The sequence below is a fragment of the Podarcis pityusensis genome (assembly GCF_964106645.2).
Source record: "Podarcis pityusensis genome assembly, chromosome: Z".
NCBI lineage: Eukaryota > Metazoa > Chordata > Lepidosauria > Squamata > Lacertidae > Podarcis > Podarcis pityusensis.
The window spans coordinates 46,716,753-46,735,296 of NC_138044.1; the positions used below are offsets into that span (position 1 = coordinate 46,716,753).

The 18,544-nt window shown below is 46.2% G+C and overlaps 2 protein-coding genes across 2 annotated transcripts in view; one reads left to right on the forward strand and one right to left on the reverse strand.

Annotated features, from left to right (window-relative positions):
• The window catches only part of ARHGEF6 (Rac/Cdc42 guanine nucleotide exchange factor 6), a 373,875-nt gene that overhangs the window by 76,267 nt on the left and 279,064 nt on the right, over positions 1–18,544 (forward strand). The window lies entirely within an intron of this gene.
• CD40LG (CD40 ligand) overlaps positions 327–18,544 on the reverse strand; it is a 34,451-nt gene continuing 16,233 nt past the window's right edge. The window contains exons 2-5 of the mRNA XM_080990123.1: positions 9,172–9,321; positions 5,731–5,764; positions 4,075–4,131; positions 327–3,226 (exon numbers count right to left, since the gene is read on the reverse strand). Coding sequence (XP_080846249.1) covers positions 2,853–3,226; positions 4,075–4,131; positions 5,731–5,764; positions 9,172–9,321 — 615 coding nt within the window. The 3' untranslated portion in view covers positions 327–2,852. The remainder of the gene's footprint in view (positions 3,227–4,074; positions 4,132–5,730; positions 5,765–9,171; positions 9,322–18,544) is intronic.

Below are 18,544 nucleotides of genomic sequence, written 5' to 3' on the forward strand. Positions count from 1 at the left end.
TCGGCGGTTCAAATCCCCACGACGGGTTGAGTTCCCATTGTTCGGTTCCTTCTCCTGCCAACCTAGCAGTTCAAAACCACGTCAAAGTGCAAGTAGATAAATAGGTACTGCTCTGGCGGGAAGGTAAATAGCATTTCCGTGCGCTGCTCTGGTTCACCAGAAGTGGCTTAGTCACGCTGGCCACATGACCCGGAAGCTGTCTGCGGACAAATGCTGGCTCCCTCAGCCTATAGAGTGAGATGAGTGCCGCAACCCCAGAGTCGTCTGCCACTGGACCTAACGGTCAGGGGTACCTTTATCTTTACCTTTAAGTCCCAATAAACTCCCTGGTTCTTCCTTCTTAGCAGCTGTGCCTTGGACTGCACTGCACACAAATAAGCCACAGCAGTAGAACAACATGTTTTATTTAGACAAACTTCAGGTTCTTTTAAGAAGCACAACAAGATCTCAGGAGAGAGTAGCACAGAATATCATTTTCCATAGGTCACCTCCAACACAAAATTACTGAATTACGCATCTCTTTATCATCACTGCCTTTAAGGCAGATTACATAAGATAGCAAAATAAAGTCTGACTTGTTTAGAGTGGGATCATATGGTGTCTCAGAAGCTAGAGGATGCATCATCAGGTCTCTCTTTGTAAAGACAGAGGATTTGTCTGCACTGTATATTTAAAGCATTTTCATATCACGTTAACTCCTGGGATTTCCCCCAAAGAATGCTAGGGACTAGTTTCTTGAGGGTGCTGAGAATTTTTAGGAGACCTTGTGTGTCACCCTCAGAGAATGACAGCTCCCAGAGTTCCCTGGGAAGAAGCGACTGCTCATTAAACCACTTTACATATGTCTTGTGGGTGTGCTGAGAGATAAAAAGTTCCAAAATCAGAGGAGATCCAATACGGAAAGGGTGGGGAACCTGATTTTAGCCTGGAGACTACATTCCCTATTGGGCAACCCTCTAGGCGCCACATCCCAGCAGTGGGTAACTCTCTGTGCTTTGGATACAGCCCAGCAACGTTCTTCTGCATGTACATCTCTCCATCCAGCCAAGGAGGAGGTGTTATTGCAGTTCAAGGCAAGACACCCCAGCCAGGCAAATGAAAACTCAAGGGGAGAGTGAAGCAGCGTCAGTGAGCAGTCGGGCCTGGGGAGGAGGTATGGCCTGTGTGAAGCCCCCCAAGGGCCAGCAGAGAGGCCTGGAGGGCCACATCTGACCTCATGGCCTGTGGGTCTCCACTCCTGCAATACTGGACCTCCTGCTCCTTCTGCAGACACCCTGAAACAACTGGTATCAGAAGCCTAATGAAGGACCCAGTCCAGCAGTGAAGCTGTGCTGGCCTCCTCCACCCCCAAAGCAGGAGAGTGATTCAGGAGCTGGTCTAACACACACACACACCCCTGCCCCGAGGATGGAAGTAAAACTGTTTAACAATAGGGGAAGGTGCTAAAGGGAAGGAGGAGCACAGGAATGTGTCTCCATTGCCACTCCTGCCTTGCCAGAGAGTCTGGATTCCCAGCAGCAGCAGTTCCTGGACCTCACCTGTAAACCTCTTAAATTAGCCACTTCAATCAAAAACCAATAAGCCAATAAGGCACAGCAAAGATGCGTCAGTTTTAAACTTTATCACCTCAAGAATTGAAGGCAATTTGAAAGAGGGATTGGCACTCATGGTCCGTAAACTTATTGCACATATGACCTAGGCTAAATAGGTTTTGTAGGGTTTTATGCTTTTGAAAACTTGCCAAACCTCTTTGACCAGAGGTGACAATGGGGGCAAAAGAAGCATCTGAATATCTTGTGGGAAGTCAACCTTTTTCAAAACACTTTTAGTTCTTTTAGAGACTGTTTCTCTTTCCAACTTAACTTGCAAAGGAGGAACTGCACTAAATTAAGCAAGGTTTCAGACAATGTTCACAAAAATTATGGGAAGGTCATTATAAAAAGACTGATCATTAAGTACACTCATACATTTGGGATGTGGGATTGCTGTGGAAGATCTGCCTGAGCTCTCCGCACAAGACCCACAAGCCAGCATATACTGCGCTTTCTGCATGCCAGTTGCGACTTGGGATAGTGAGATGCATATCGTGGGATAGCTGGACTCGGGGGCATCCATAAAGTTCAGGAAGGGCTACATGAACATTGTCATCTGCAGCTCCTTCTGCTTGTGAAGTTCTCTCTTATTCAGTCAAATCTCTTGCACATAACATGCTCTTTCCTGTCTTGGAAAATAATGTTACACAACTCTGCATCATATGTACGTCAAGACTGTGACGCTAAAGGTGAGTTGGAAAATTGCTGCCTTTGCAGTGGTAGCTTCTAAAATAAGAGCTCAAAAGCTACAGCTTGATCAGTATTGCCTATTCTGACTTGTCGTGGCTCTCCGGGCTTTCAAGTAGAGGTTTCCCCTCGCCCCATTCTGAGATGCCAGGAATGGAATTTAGGACCTTTTGCATGCAAAGCATGCACCACTCAGCTATGGGCTTTCCCCCATGATATGTGTGTCATGTCTGAAAAGTATGAGTTGCATTTTGATTTTTCTAACTATTTGGCTAGTAGCTCTGGAAGTGGAAGCAATGTGAAAAGCAATCCCAAGACTTGTTGTGCCAGCACACAAGTGCTTAGGATGGAGCGTATCAACAAGCCCAGTGCAACTTCTGACACCTGTGTTGCATCTGTTGAAGCCTGGCTTTCCAGTATTACATTTGAGACGCCACGCTCCAACTCTCATTAATAAATAAAATAAAATATACAGGGTGGAAGGAAAAATAAAACAAAATATGAAGTGGGTTATTATAAATAGGATTTGGGGGACCAGCTTTGTTCAACAAAGCCCCATCTTCTCAGCCTCTCCTAGGATAGTTCAGACATGCCGAAGTATGTATATCCATGGTCATAATTCACTCTAGATAAGTCCGTCACATTGACAAAGATGACATGACCTTCCTGGAGCTCAACAACTCTCCCTACATGAATTGACTGCAGGCTGCACAGATCGTCTGATGTGCCGTGAGTCCCCACTCCTTTCATCAGCAGCTGATCTGCCTCTGATGGAAGGTTCAGATATACATAGAGGCTGAATGATGCATGTGTCTCTGGCTTGGTGCAAAAGGCAACCTGGGAATAAATATAGTACCGTCCTCTTTTGCCAACTTTGATTTTCCCATCTTGGTATGAAAATGTGTCATTATCCATTGGAGAATAGGGTGGCCTTTTCCACTGCAAAACTGTGGGGAAGAAAAGATAGGCTATATTTATTCAAGGAGCATTTCTATCAGCACTGCTGGGCAAGTTCGTGTTTACCATTTCAGCTCTATAGCTCACTTCTCTCTCAGCCTCATGCTAATCTTCTCTGTATTGTTTCAGTTTTAGCATATGGGCTGCTAAAGTGAAGACATCCCACTCAGTATCACAATAATGTCCACTCTTCCCAGACAGAGATATGTTGTCTCTAGGGATGGGCAAATCTTGTCATAAGGACATAGGAAGAGCCTGCTTGGATTAAGCCCATGGCCCATCTAGTCCAGAATCTTTCCCCCACCATGGCCACCCAAACGCCTCTGGGAAATGGGAAACCCAATGACCCCAAGCACAAGAGCACTCTCCCATTCTGTGGTTTTCAGGAACTGGGATTCAGAAGCATCACTGCCTCTGACCACAGAGGCAGAGCAGAGCCATCCTGGCTAGTAGCCATTGATAACCCTCTCCTCCAAGAATTGGTCACTGCCTCCTGCAGGAGTAAGTTCCGTAGTTTAACTGTGCACTGTGTGAAGGAGGACTTTTCTATTTTCTGTTCTGTATCTCCCAACATCCAGCTTCATTGGATGCCCACGAATTCTCGCTGAATTACTAAATGGGGCTAATTTCAAGAGTTCAGTGGGTAGAAGCTGACCCAAATTCCTCGTGAAGTATTTTCCTCTGTATTCAATGCTGAATGCATATTCAATTTCTCACATGAACAGAAAGAAAAGGAGAGGAAAGTGTTGCTCACTTTGCTCTTTCCGTCCTTCAAAAACCACACACTCTCCTCCACGTGGGTATGAGTGATAGACTATCACAAACTCTTACTCCTCACCTCTCTTGCTGCCCTTCCAGCCAGCCAGGTGGATGCTTGCAGCTTGCCTTTTGTCACCTGGAAGAGAAACAGCCTCCATATGACTTTGCCCATGTTCATCTCATTTCAGGGCCATCATGCATGCAGGAAGATGCCCTATACCAGGGGTAGGCAACCTAAGGCCCGGGGGCCGGATGCGGCCCAATCGCCTTCTCAATCCAGCACACGGATGGTCTGGGAATCAGCATGTTTTTACATGAGTAGAATGTGTGCTTTTATTTAAAATGCATCTCTGGGTTACTTGTGGGGCATGGGATTTTGTTCACCCCCCCCAAAAAAAAATATAGTCCGGCCCACCACATGGTCTGAGGGATGGTGGACTGGCCCACAGCTGAAAAAGGTTGCTGAGCCCTGCCCTATACTGAGTCAGGCCATTGGTCTATCCAGCTGAGCATTATCTGACAGGCAGTTGCTCTCCCAAGATTTCAGACTGGTTCCCCTCCAGCTGTACTTGGAGATGCCCTTGAACATTCTGCATGCAAAGCTCTAATGCTGAGCTATGACCCCCTCCCTGAATTATGGGATTGAAGGTACAACCTAGGGGTGGGCAAACCGATCAGTCTGCTTTCTGTCAGTTTCTGATGTTTCCAGTATTAAATTGAGTCCCTCACATTAGCTCAATAAACAAATGCTACAACACTCAGTTGGTTAGGGCATGGTGCTGATAACGCCAAGGTTGCAGGTTTGATCCCCAAAGGGGACAACTGCATTTTCCTGCATTGCAGGGGGTTGCACAAGAAGATCCTCAGGGTCCCTTCCAACTCTGTGATTCTATGAACACCACCAGTCTCCTGCAGAGGAGTGGAGTGTGTGCAACATTGGTGTCAGAAAAGTAGCCCATTTTGGTAAGCATAGGAAGCTCTCTTTTCCTGAACCAGACAATTAGTTCCTCTGGCTTAGTACTGTCAACACTGGATAGCAGTTGGCTCTCTAGACATTTTTTGGAGAGGGGAAGTTCCCCACCCTACCTGGAGATGCTGGGGATTGAACATGGGAGTTTCTGGGTGTGATGCAGCAGCTCTACCTCTGAGCTACAGCCCAGCAAGGATTGCACAAACAAGAAAAAGTGGCCAAGTTTTCAGAAGACCAGCTTAGGTACAATGACTCAGTCTCCACCCAGAATGTGCAGAACAGATCACATTCACGTACCCTGCCTTTAAAGTGCATTTATACCATTGTAACAGTCATAGCTTCCCCCAAAGCAGGGGCAAAACTAGATTTTATTTCCCTGTAGCTACAGCTCTGCCTGAAGAATCTTGGGTACTGCCACATACTCCTGACAAAGCTACAACCCTGCAGTCTTAACAAAATATATCTCCCAGGATTCTTTGGGGGACACCGTGTGGTTTAAATGTAGGGTCTGCAGATGTGACTAAGTGCATAGCCCACCGAAACCTGAGCAACTTGTACCCAACCCTCCTTCTTCAACTTGCTGCTTTGGGGGGGGGGAGAGTATGATTTGCCCCCAAATTACATCACCTCTTTTTTGGTGCTGGAGTTTTTAAAGTGTCATCTCCACCCCAGCCCTGGTGCTTCAGATTCTGCCAGGGCCCCCCCTTTTTTTGCTCTTTGGCCTGATTACTCTCTATTTGAGTTTTCATTTCAAGAGTTCCTTACCTGTTCTCTTGGCTAGGAGGCTTTCTTGTTGAACCTAGAGCAATTTAAAGAGGCAGGAGATAATATTAAAAGAATGGCAGCATCTGTGTGATACAATACATGCTTTTCCAGTTGTCAAAACCCAGGAGCAGCCAGCCAGCACTGCATCTCTGTGGCAAGCCCATTGTTACATTCCTCGCTCTCTCACCCTGAATACATTCCAAATAGGTAATTGTTTTTTCATCAGCAGAGATGCAAAAATGAGCTATTGTGTATCTAGACCAGCCTTCACTAACCAGCCATGGCTGTTCTGGCTGGAGCTGATGGAAGCTGTAGTTGAAAACATTTGGAAACATTTGAGTGAAGGCTGTTCTAGATACTTTCATGTATCCCCTCCCTTCTGAAATACAACCGCTTCCTCTCTGCCCCCTTGCTGAAAAGTTTGATTCACACATTGGGCATCATCTTTCACTTTGCCACAGCTTTCAACTTCTCCTCTGTAGTTGTCCATCATCTCACCTCAGGCCCTTCATTTCTATGCAGCATCCCAAAGCTCTTATCACATGATCCCCCTCCTTAAATTCTTACACGGCCTTTGTTGTTCTCTCCTGGAACTAGGAAAGTTTCTTTTTCCTTCCTTGTCTTTGTTAACCCCTCCTTCAGGTGACATTCAATTTGGCCACCTCCATTGCCCTCAGCTGCCCAGAAGATTCTGCTTTGCCTATTTCTCACTGGCTGCAAAAAATAAACCCTTGTGTGTGGCAGACCTACTGCTTACAAAGCAGATTTTCAAAAAGAAAGACAAAAGATTTTGCTTTTCTTGACTTTGCATGGTTAAAATGCTGGGAACAAGTACAGGAATGACTCAACAAGCTGAAGTAAAAATGAGGGTGCGAAAACGCAATGGGCATATTCTAAGAAGAAGCTGAGACGCTGCAGGTTTCCTTGCTCATTAAAACATATAAGCAGCTAATTTTAGAATTGTCAACTTTCTCTCTCTGACAGAGATCCTGCGCATTTGCAGCTGCCTGACTGGTGTGCATTCTGCAAATGGCGCTTTTCTGCATTATTAATTTAAAAACATGTCTCAACAGCTTAATATTTTGAAATCTAAGCCGTGCATCCTCCATCCCACCTCAGTAAAACAGGATCATAAATAACAGGGTACAATATTGTTGGTCAGTGAAAGCTTGTGCAAAAAGACATCTGAAGCAACTCAGGACATAGGAAACACCTTTTACTTAGTCAAACTGCCTATCCATCTTGCTCAGTGTTATCTACATTGACTGGCAGCAGTTTTCCAGGGGCTGCTCCCAGCCCTACCTGGAGATGTTGGGGATTTGAAGTGGGGCCTTCTGCAGGCAAGGCAGATGCCCTCCAAGATGAGCTTTGGCCTTTCCTGGCATCAATGAACATGTGATGCTTGCCATTGATTGTGCTTTCCCCATCACTCCATCACCTCCATGGTGGGAAAATGTTTCTGTCCATCTATGTATGTGTGTAAGGAAGTCCCACTGAATTTAGCAGGGGCCTGATCCCAGGCAGATGTGCATAGGAACAGACCCCGCATTTCTGTGCATCAGACTGCTCAGGAACCATTAGCTGATTATCATTTGCTCGGGTATTGTTCTTTAAATGTATGGCATATATGCAGTCAGTGAGGACCCCTATGAAGGGGAAGGGCAGGGCTGGAGAGCAGGCAATGGGTGTGGATAAGGCTAAAGGACTGAGCCTACCAGACCCAAAGCTTTGCATCGCCACATTCATCCTTGCTCAACCTTTTGGTCATATAGCAGAGAGCAAGAATGGGGAACCTTGGTCTCAGGAGCCACATGTGGCCCTCCAGGCTTTTCTGTCTGGCCCTCAGAATCCTCCCTAGGCCACATATTCCACTGGTCCTGCTTCACAATCTGAGTGTTTTTGCCTAGCTGGTCTGTGTCCTTGAACTCTGATAATGCCTCTTGCTTGCCTGGGCAGAGAATATCTCTGTGTGAGTGTATATAGCACTACTGCTCAAAAGCAAAATCTGCGTTCATTGCTCAGCTTACTTTTGCCCTTAGGCTTGCCCATCACTGGCATGTGGCCCTCAAAAGGCTATCCAAAAGGGAATGTGGCCCTTGGGCTGAAAAAGGTTCCCTAGCCCTGGTGAAGAAGAGCAACCCAAAGATGCTAAAATTGCTGAATGGGTAGCCAGGTTAGTCTCTTGCAAGGGAAAGAAACAGGCTTGCAACACCTGACACATTTATTACAGCACATGCCTTCATGGATTGCAACTAAAAAGGTGGGGGGGGGGTTAAAGGGACACAGGTGGCACTGTGGTCTAAAGGACTGAGCCTCTTGGGCTTGCCAATCAGAAGGTCGGCGGTTTGAATCCCTGGGACGGGGTGAGCTCCCGTTGCTCTGTCCCAGCACCTGCCAACCTAGCAGTTTGAAAGCACGTCTAAGTGCAAATAGATAAATAGGTACTGCAGCGACAGGAAGGTAAATGGTGTTTCCGTGCACTCTGGCTTCTGTCATGGTGTCCCTTTGTGCCAGAAGCGGTTTAGTCATGCTGGCCACATGACCTGGAAAGCTGTCTGCGGACAAACGCCAGCTCCCTTGGCCTGAAACCAGAGATGAGTGCCACACCCCATAGTCACCTTTGACTGGACTTAACCGTCCAGGGGTTCTCTTATCTTTTTAAAAAAATGAGAAGTCACTAGCTTTCACAAATAAAGAGGGAGGGTCAGTCTCATTTTGCAGAGATTGTTACCTATCAAAATCAACTAGACCAGTCCTGGACAGGCTTTAACCCTGTGGAGGCTGATTCACTAGGGTGAACAAGGCACTGCCCCACCAACCTCATTCTTCCCCCCTCCTGCCTGTCTTCTTGCATAAAAACCAGCCCTGCTCACCAGTTTCTTCCTCCACAGTCTCAGTGTTCCTACCATGCAAGTGTCCTGGAAAAACCAGGGCATCCCATTTTATATTTCAAGAGGACGGTGGCCATTTCGAACTGCAATTTCCTCCCAAAAAACGCTTTTTCAGGGCTGTGATCTCACAGAGCAGAAGGTTACCAGATTTTTTCCCAATGAATCTGGGGACATTTTTCAACTTCCTACTAAACAGATGGATTTTGTCAGGGGACTGATTTGTAAATCTGGGGACTGTCCCCGGGAAATGGGGACGTTTGGTAACCTTAACATAGCACCCCAAAACACACAATTTTAGTGGCTTTCTTCAATGAGAAATTTCTGCATGAAATCACATGAGATCATAGTGCCAAAAATGGCCACTATCCTTTCATGAGAAAAAATGGGAAGATGGCGCACCAGTTTTTGCCTTCAGTGTGTTGGAGGGTACGCAACATTCTCCTTGCAGAACTCAGACAGGAAGAGGCTGGCTCTGGTTCCACTTCCTGTTGGCATTCCTGCCTTCTGCTCTACCAGTTCCAATAATCACCCTCCCCCATGTCTCTTCTACCTTGCTCTTTTGATCCTGTAGTAGGTCCTGCAAGCTGCTCAATATCTTTGCGCAGTCCAGGAGGGTTGCATCACCGTCTTGTGGTTTCCGACACTTCTGTAGTCTTCTGAGGAACACAAAATCTTCCCGCAGGCTGATCTCATCTCCAACCTGGAAGATGGAATGATCACGAGAAGTCAGCTTGCCACCACATAGCAGAACTAAAGACTCATTAGTTAGATGAGTTGATTGAAAAACCATTTCATAGTGTGCAATCCTACACATTTTATTTTATTTTAATTGGTATTTCTTACCCACCCTTTATCACAAGATCCCAAGGCAGGTTACAATAATAAAAAACAAAATAATTAAATAATTAAAATAGCTGCAGTAATAAAACAAGCTTAAAAACAGTTCCCTAAATATAATAATCAAAACAATTCCATATATGAAGATAATCAGAGGCTCCAGCTTGCAAGGGTTGATTTGGGGAGCCAACATCATGCACAATGTCAGGACATTGGGAGGAGCCAGGGGCAGAGCTGACCAGCAGCTCCTCCTGCTGCTGCCACCCTCACTCATGGGGGGCTGCTTCGACCCTCTTCCCCTCTGCAACAGCAGTAGCACCAGCAGGAGGAGAAGACCTCCTCTGCTCCCTGGTTTTAGGGGACACTGGGGGGTTCAGGCCCCTCCCAAAAATATTGGGGGCCCCAAAAGGGCTCGGCCCTGGTGAGTTGGCACCCTTAAAGACAATACAATGCTTTTAAAGTAATTCAACCTGTAAAACAGTTCCAGTAATAGAATTGCACCCAAATTAATTCAGCGTACTCCCACCAAGTAAATCTGTATAGGATTGCTCTGCAAATTGACTAAAGAGGCATTCCCAGCCAACTGAGTCATACGGTTTTCTAAATGTTAATGTGTTGTTTACATATAATTTCTTATAGAAAAATCAGGCGGCAGACAGCGTCTTGGAAGAGGCATCCTTTCCTCACTCTTACACAAGAGAGAGTATCTCTTCTAACAGTGCCATCTTATTATACCTGACTATTCAGAAGTGATTCCCACTGAGACCAATGGGGACTACTCCCAGAGATGAAATACCAAAAAAGGAAAAGGAAAAAAAAGGTCTACAACTTATTCTTGTATGCAACATCAGCAGCAAGAATAGTGTACGCTAGAAATCGGAAACAAAGAGATTCCAGGAAAAGAACAATGATTGTAGAAACTGACAGAATACGCAGAATTAGCAAGCATGACTACTAAATTAAGAACTCAAAATGAAAAACAGGTGATGGGTGAGTGCGGAACTTTGGGGAATATCTACAATGATGTGACGTTAAATTTAACTTTAACAACAGTGATAGGGAAAGGGATAAAATAGGGTGGATAAATTAATGGATATGTAGCTAAATAAGATGTATCTGAACTGCCATGGAAAGAAAGTTGGGTGGGGAAGTCTATGTGGATTATAGTAGAAGGGTTAAAATATGATCTGTAAATAGAAAACTGAGAAAAACCCATTAATAATAATAATAATAATAATAATAATAATAATAATAATAATAGAACAAGCATACAGAATAAGTACCCAATCAGGAAAGGTTGTTTTGTGGCTTTTTATGTTTGGAGGAAAGGCAACTAAGGGGGAACATGATGGAAGTTTATAAAAAATTAAGCACAGCATGGAGAAAGTGGATAGAGAAAAGCTTTTCTCTTCCTTTCACAACACTAGACCTTGTGGACATCCAATAAAGTTTACTTTTGGAAGATTCTGGACAGACAAAAGGAAGTCTTTCTTCATGTAGCACATATTTGCTCTCCCAGGAGGCCAGGATGACCACCGATTTGGATGGCTTGAAGGCTGGTCTACTCACCAGTTACACAATGGGCCCCTGGTTCCACAGGAGGCAGTAATGGCCAACAACGTTGATGTATTTGAAAAAGCACCTGTAAGGAGCTGTCCCCCCTAGATCACTGTGCTGGTCCCGGGGGAGGGGGAAAGGTACTAATACCGTAGCCGAAGTTCAGTCCAGAGTCACTAGCAGGGTAGACGGTCACTAGATGAGACGCGAGGTCCGAAACAGGGAGCCGGGCGGGGGAACAGGAACGCTGGTAGAGCAGCAGCAGGAAGCCAGGCGGGGAACAGGAACACTGGTGGGTCAGCAGCGGGCAGCCGGGCGAGGAACAGGAACACCGGAGAGTAGAAGCAGGAAGCCGGGCGTGGAACAGGCACACTGGGAGTGCAGATCTAGGTCTGGGTAAACGCAGGTACTCACAACGACGTTGCTCCCGCAACCTGGGACCGGGCTGCCTGACCTTTATCTTCTTCTAAGGCTGGGGGGCGGTCCCGGCCCCCAGGAGCCCCGCCTCTCCTGGCCTTAAAGCGAGCACTCCTCCTGGGAGAAACCAGTTCCCTTCGCCTCTCTGCCCTAAGCCTCTGCAGTTCAGGAGAGGCCGAAGGGTTACTGGGCCCCAGGGGAGGCTCACCTGTAGACACTGAGTCCTCCAGCACTTCTGGGGCCAGAATGGTTTCACCTGATGCCTGCCCCTGAGGATCTGGCACAGGTGCAGGCTCCTCAGCATCTAGGCCTTGCCCCAGTTCAGCCGGCCCTGGAGGCGGGGACTCCTGTGCCGGCTGGGATTCCTCCGGTTCACTCTCAGACTCGGAATCCCAGGCCATCACAATCACTTAGCAATGGCCCTACTCAAATCCTGGGGAAACTACAGTTTACTAATTACACTGGGCAACAATTTTTTACTTTTTGAATGTTGTCTAGATTTCTACAACTGATTTAGGGTATTTTTGCACTGCTGAATCAGGAAATGGCATCCGTTTCTCTCCATCGGGTCAGGTTTACTGTAAACTGAATGGTGGGCATTGATAAAGGAAAGTACAGGTAAATTGCATGTTGCTTCACCATTTTTCAAACTTCAGGGCTTGAACTTCCGTTTCTTGGAACTCCTGGAATGCTCAGCGGCAGGGAGGTCTCTCTTCAGAGTCCAACAGTAGTCAGCCATCATGACTGCGTCCCAGGGACCCTGATACCTGGTTTCCATCTCTTTCATGTCCTGATGGAATCTCTCCCCCTGCTCATCACTCATTGAACCCAGGTTCTCAGGAAACCGGTCCATATGTGAAAATAGGTAGTGCATCTTGACGCTCATGTTGCAGCCCAGGTTTCTGAAAGCAGTCAGCATGTTGTTGACAAGTTCTGCGTAGTTTCTGGCCTTATTGTTGCCAAGAAAGTTCTTCACTACCAGAACAAATGCCTTCCACACTTCCAGTTCCACTTCATTCATTGACTTTCCGAACTCTGGATCTCTGATGAGCTGACGGATCTGAGGACCGTCAAAGATGCCAGCTTTCAACTTCTCCATGGTCAATCCTGGAAAAGCCTGGCACAAATAAGTGAAGCAGTCACCATCCTTGTCCAGAGCCTTGGTGAACTGCTTGATTAAGCCGAGCTTGATGTGCAGCGGTGGGAAGAGTATTCTGTCTCTGTCCACCAGAGGGTCGTTGATGACGTTCCTTTCTTTGCAAGGCACCAATTCCTCCCGCACAGGCCAGTCCTTCTTCGTGTAATGCTGAGCACGGTCCCTACTATCCCACATGCACAGAAAACATGAGTACTTGGTGAAGCCAGACTGTTGTCCCAACAAAAAGTTCACCATCTTCAGGTCAACACAAATAAACCACTTATGCTGATCATAACCAATTTTCTCCAGCACATACTTCACCGCTTCATAGTTCTCCTTCAGTGTAGTCGAGTGAGCCAGGGGTATAGAGACAAACTGGTTGCTGTTGTGTAGCAGAACACATTTCAGTGATCGCTTGCTGCTGTCAATGAACAGTCTCCAATCTTTGGGTTCGTACTGTGGCACTCCAAGCTTGAGCAGAAGTTGCGCAATATCTGTCCTTCTCTTCCAAGAAAAAATGGAGGTACTCTTGATGCTTGTTGTGGAAGAAGCTGATGTGAGCACTGTCAGAGAGGAGGTTTTTTCCCTTCAATCTGGATGCCAACAGTTCGGCAGAGTCTTTTAACAAGCTGAGGTCACGAACTAGATCATTCAACTCCTTTTGGGAAAATGGATGTGGAGCACCATCTTCAAGAACCACTTCTTCTTCTTCATGTCCTTCAACACTGGAGACATCTTCGTCACTAATGTCAGGAAGTTCTCCGAAGATAGGCACTGGAATTTCATCACAATGAGCTACAGGACGACGTGCTGATTGAAGATCAGAATACTTCGTGGGGCGGCTGCCCCATTAACTTAGTTTTGATCCCCCAACTTTATGCTTTGCCGCACCAATTTATGGAAGATTTCAAGGTTTTATGACTTCAAACTGATCCCTTTTTGACATAATCACCCAGAACTATCAGACCTGAATACTTCTTGTCATTAAAATAATCATTTCCAATCAAAACAATTATTCGACATGGCATTTTACCCCCACCAACTTCTTCTAAAATGCTCCACACAAGCGTACATGTGAACAAAAGCATTAAAAAATGCCATGTGGCCATAGCTCAAAAACTTGACCTGATTGAGCAAAACCAATGTGATTTTTGGATTCAGCGCATCAGATTCGTCCTAAATCAACTGAAAAAACGCAGACAACAAATTTGTTGTTGACCAGTGTTATTAACGTTTATATTCCCCCAACTCCGGTAGTGATGTATGGAAGTCAGAGCTGGACCATAAAGAAGGCTGATCGCCGAAGAATTGATGCTTTTGAATTCTGGTGCTGGAGGAGACTCTTGAGAGTCCCATGGACTGCAAGAAGATCAAACGCATCCATTCTTAAGGAAATCAGCCCTGAGTGCTCACTGGAAGGACAGATCCTGAAGCTGAGGCTCCAGTACTTTGGCCACCTCATGAGAAGAGAAGACTCCCTGGAAAAGACCCTGATGTTGGGAAAGATTGAGGGCACAAGGAGAAGGGGACGACAGAGGATGAGATGGTTGGATAGTGTTCTCGAAGCTACCAGCAGGAATTTGACCAAACTGCGGGAGGCAGTGGAAGACAGGAGTGCCTGGCGTGCTCTGGTCCAGGGGTCATGAAGAGTCGGACACGACTAAATGACTAAACAACAACATTCCCCCAAATTCCACCGGCATTGAGGGTAACTGGAATAGACTGGATTCTTATGTCAGGTTACTGCCAGCAGATTATCCGGGAGCAAAGGTCTTGCTGGTGGGCAACCTAAATGCAAGGTTAGGGCCTGATGACCCCAGTTTAGAAACTAAATACAGGCATAAAATATGGTACCCTGATGTCTCTGGCCCGGAGGTGTTCCAACTACCAAGGCAGTCAAAGGACCAACATTCAAATTTTGCCGGAGCCTGCCTCTTCAAATTCTCTAGGCAGCTAAGTTTTCATATCCTAAATGGTTGCACCAGGGGCAATATCCCCAGGAATATACATTCATGTCAGGGGCAAGAACCAGCACAATTGATTATATGTTGGCTGATAGTGAATTGCTAACAAAAATAGTGAACTTAAAAGTGCTCCCATTCTTAGAGGGGGACCATTTCCCTTTGCACCTGCAGGTGTCTCCTATAAATGAGTTGCCTTTCCTGAGAACAGTATACCCTGCAGAGATCACCCCATTAGAGCAACCTGGCTGCCAAGTCAAATGGACCCCCGCACTTGACTCCAAACTGAAGGAGATTCTAACCTCTGAAAAACTCCGTACAATTTTAATTGGCTCTGGGGACCCAATTTCTGAGTATGAGAGCCTGCTCCAACAATTAAAACCCCAGCTTTTTAATACCACAGAGAAAAGGCCAGCTAAACCAATAACATCAAATAAACCCTGGTTTGATGACACCTGTTTTGAGGCCAAGAGAGCCTTGCAAAATGCTTACAAAGTCACCCTGACAGCCGAAAATTCTGTCAGACAGCAAGCCTATCCGTGCCCTAAAAAAAAAAAAGTAAAGGTAAAGGGACCCCTGACCATTAGGTCCAGTCGTGACCGACTCTGGGGTTGCGGCGCTCATCTCGCTTTACTGGCCGAGGGAGCCGGCGTACAGCTTCTGGGTCATGTGGCCAGCATGACTAAGCCACTTCTGGCAAACCAGAGCAGCGCACGGAAACGCCGCTTACCTTCCCACCTGTTTATCTACTTGCACTTTGACGTGCTTTCGAGCTGCTAGGTTGGCAGGAGCAGGGACCGAGCAATGGGAGCTCACCCTGTTGCGGGGATTCGAACCGCTGACCTTCTGATCAGCAAGCCCTAGGCTCTGTGGTTTAACCCACAGTGCCACCCGTGCCCCTAACTTTACTCAAAGCACCTCCTTAATAAGTTTACAGAATGGCTAGAGAATGATGATATCCTGGCAATAGAACAAGTGGGCTTCAGACCTGGAAGGTCCACGACAGATCACTGTCTAACGTTACAACATCTCATTGACAAATACAACTCAGGAGGGCAAGCCTCACTATACGCTGCCTTCGTTGATCTAAAAGCAGCCTTCGATACAGTCACCAGAACCAGACTCTGGGACAGACTACAGGGTACCAGTACAGATAGAAGGCTTCTGCTCTTAATTCAGCCACTGCACGCAAACACATCTCTTAAGAGTAGCCGCCTAGGACACCTAACAGACCCCATTAAAACCTTCAAGGGAGCCAGACAAGGGTGCCTTTTGGCCCCTCTAGTATTCAATTTCTATTTAAATAGTTTAGTATCTGTACTCAATGACTTAGAACTCCACCCTCTGAAGCTCGGTCCTGTTATATGCTGATGATGCGGTAATTTTATCTAGAACCCCCATTGGACTCAAAAGAGCACTAAGAAAGCTCGCAGCATACTATGAAACTGAATGTCTCAAAATCAACTATCAAAAGACCAAGATACTCACTTTTGGGGGAAAACCAAAGCTTAGAAGCTGGGAACTCCAAGGCCATAAATTAGAACAATTCACAAACTACAAGTATCTAGGAATGGTGGTACAGGTCTCAGGAACCAACAAACTTCACATAAACTCCATCGGGAGCTCAGCGGAAAAAACTGCAAACTGTACTCTTAAATTTTTCAGAGCACAAGGGGGCTTTTTTGTCCCCATGGCCCTAAAATTATACAAGGCCAAAATGTTGGCACAGCTCCTTTATTGATCCTTTCTGGGCCTGCCTTCCTCTGCTTTCTCCCTCTTTGAAAGAGTTCAATCCAAACTCTTTAGAGCTCTCCTACAAGTCCCCACATGTGTTTCAAATGCATGGGTTAGACTAGAAACGGGGATGATGAGAGTGGAGGCTTATATCTGCCTAACATCAATCTAAAAATGGCTGACATTGAATCTGCTCCCCTGAGGAATAGCCCCACTGATCCTCTGTGACCAGTTCCAGTCAGGCTGGCAGACAGCAGTCCTGAACACCCTTTAGAAACTGGTTTTTGCCCCTCAAGCCCTTCTAAGTCTGGGGTTGGGCCAGGCAAAAGCTACGATCAGGCAAAGAATCATAGACAACGAGAGACAACAGGACTGCTCAAGGTGCCCCAACTATAAAATTGGAAAAATCAAGATATACATAGCCGCGCCGGCAGCATATCTCTTCTTTCTCCTTCTTGCATCCAAAAATGCAAGAAGGGCTTTTACACTCGCCAGAAGCTTGGCTCTGCCCTCGCCGGTCCTGGAAGGAGCCTTTTAAAAAGTCCCATATGCTCATAGACTTTGCGCCTGTTCATTGGGGGAGATAGGAAGCCCAGAGCACTTGTTCTTTAGATGTCCCTTTTATGAAGAGGCACGTAGTAAGACCATTGATCCCCTGCTGGTGAGGCTCGCTGACCTCCCAGAAAAGCAAAAATTTGACCTTTTCCTGTTAGGCAAAGATCATAAGATGACCCAGATGGTCGCCAGATTCTGTGTACAGATCTGTAGGCACAGACCATCCCCCGACCCAAACTAGTTCATTAAGAAAATCCTCAAACTCGGTTCCATGGGTGACTCAGCTCTCTGCAGTAGTTTATCTTAAAGTTTTAAGTGTCTATACGCTTATCTCATTTATAAATTTTAAATTTATTGTTGTACATTGTTTTAAACGTTTGCTTTCCTTCTGGGATTGTACCCCCAAGTGTGTTTTATAAGCTGGTCTCCGACCATAATAAATTATCTATCTATATATTTGAAAAAGGATTAGACAGATCAATGGAGGAGAAAGCCATCAATGGCCACCATGGCTAGGCTATGTTCTGCCTCCACAGATGGAAGCAGTATTGCTTTTGAATACCAGTTTCTGGAAACCACAGGAGGGGGGAGCACTTTTGAGCTTATATCCTGCTTGTAAGCTTCCTGCAGGCATCTGGTTGGTCACTGTGAGAAGAAGGTGGTGGGTTAGATGATCCATTGGCCTGATCCAGAAGGCACTTTTTACGTTGGTAGGTATAGGATTGCAGCTGAAGATGGCACCAGATGCAACACACACAGGCATCATCAATTTTTAGACTCTAAAACATGGATGGGGAACCTCTGACCCTCACTGGGGTACAATGCCTATCATCCCTCATCAATTACCATGCTAGTAGGAGCTGGTGGGAGTTGGATCCCAACAGCATTTAAAAATAAAATTTGTCCTTTCGCTGCAAATGTATAGAAATTTATCTTGGTTATTAATCTGTTAGCCTCGGTGACTCAGGGAAGGAACGCGTTCCAAGGACATAGGAATGCTGATCCATTTAGCTCAGGGGTGGGCCCACGGAGCTTGCCCATTTGACCAGTGAGGCCATTTGGGGCAAATCATACCCACATACCCTACGCATGAGGCTGTACATGAGAGTAGGTGCATTTCCTTGCCTTGCTCCAGATGGGAAATCATTTCCTATTGAAACCTTCTGTCCCAGATCTGCTCTTTGAACCTTTGACAACCAAATGTTCAAAGACCTGTGCAGGGCTGTCTGAAAGCCCTTTTGCAAACAGAACCATACAGCTCTTTGAGACTCCTTTTTTTTTTTTAGGTTCTAAGAGCAGCGGGACAAGGAGAAGGGCACAAGGAGAAGGGGACGACAGAGAACGAGATGGTTGGACAGTGTTCTCAAAGCTACCAGCATGAGTTTGACCAAACTGCGGGAGGTAGTGGAAGAAAGGAGTGCCTGTCGTGCTCTGGTCCAGGGGTCATGAAGAGTCGGACACGACTAAACGACTAAACAACAACAACAACAACAACAAGAGCAGCAGGGTATTTGTAAAAGGGCTTTTGAACAGTCCCACACTTTGTTTTGAAATCCTGACAACTGGAGCTTCAAAGTCCAACATTGCCTGATGCTGTAGTGGCATCAGGTGACTGACAGGTGGGATGCCCCATCCATCTGTTAACATTGGCCCAGAAGGGGTGGGGACATAAGAATCTGGTAAGATAAGAAGCCAGCAAAGATTCCCATCCCTGATCTAGCTGC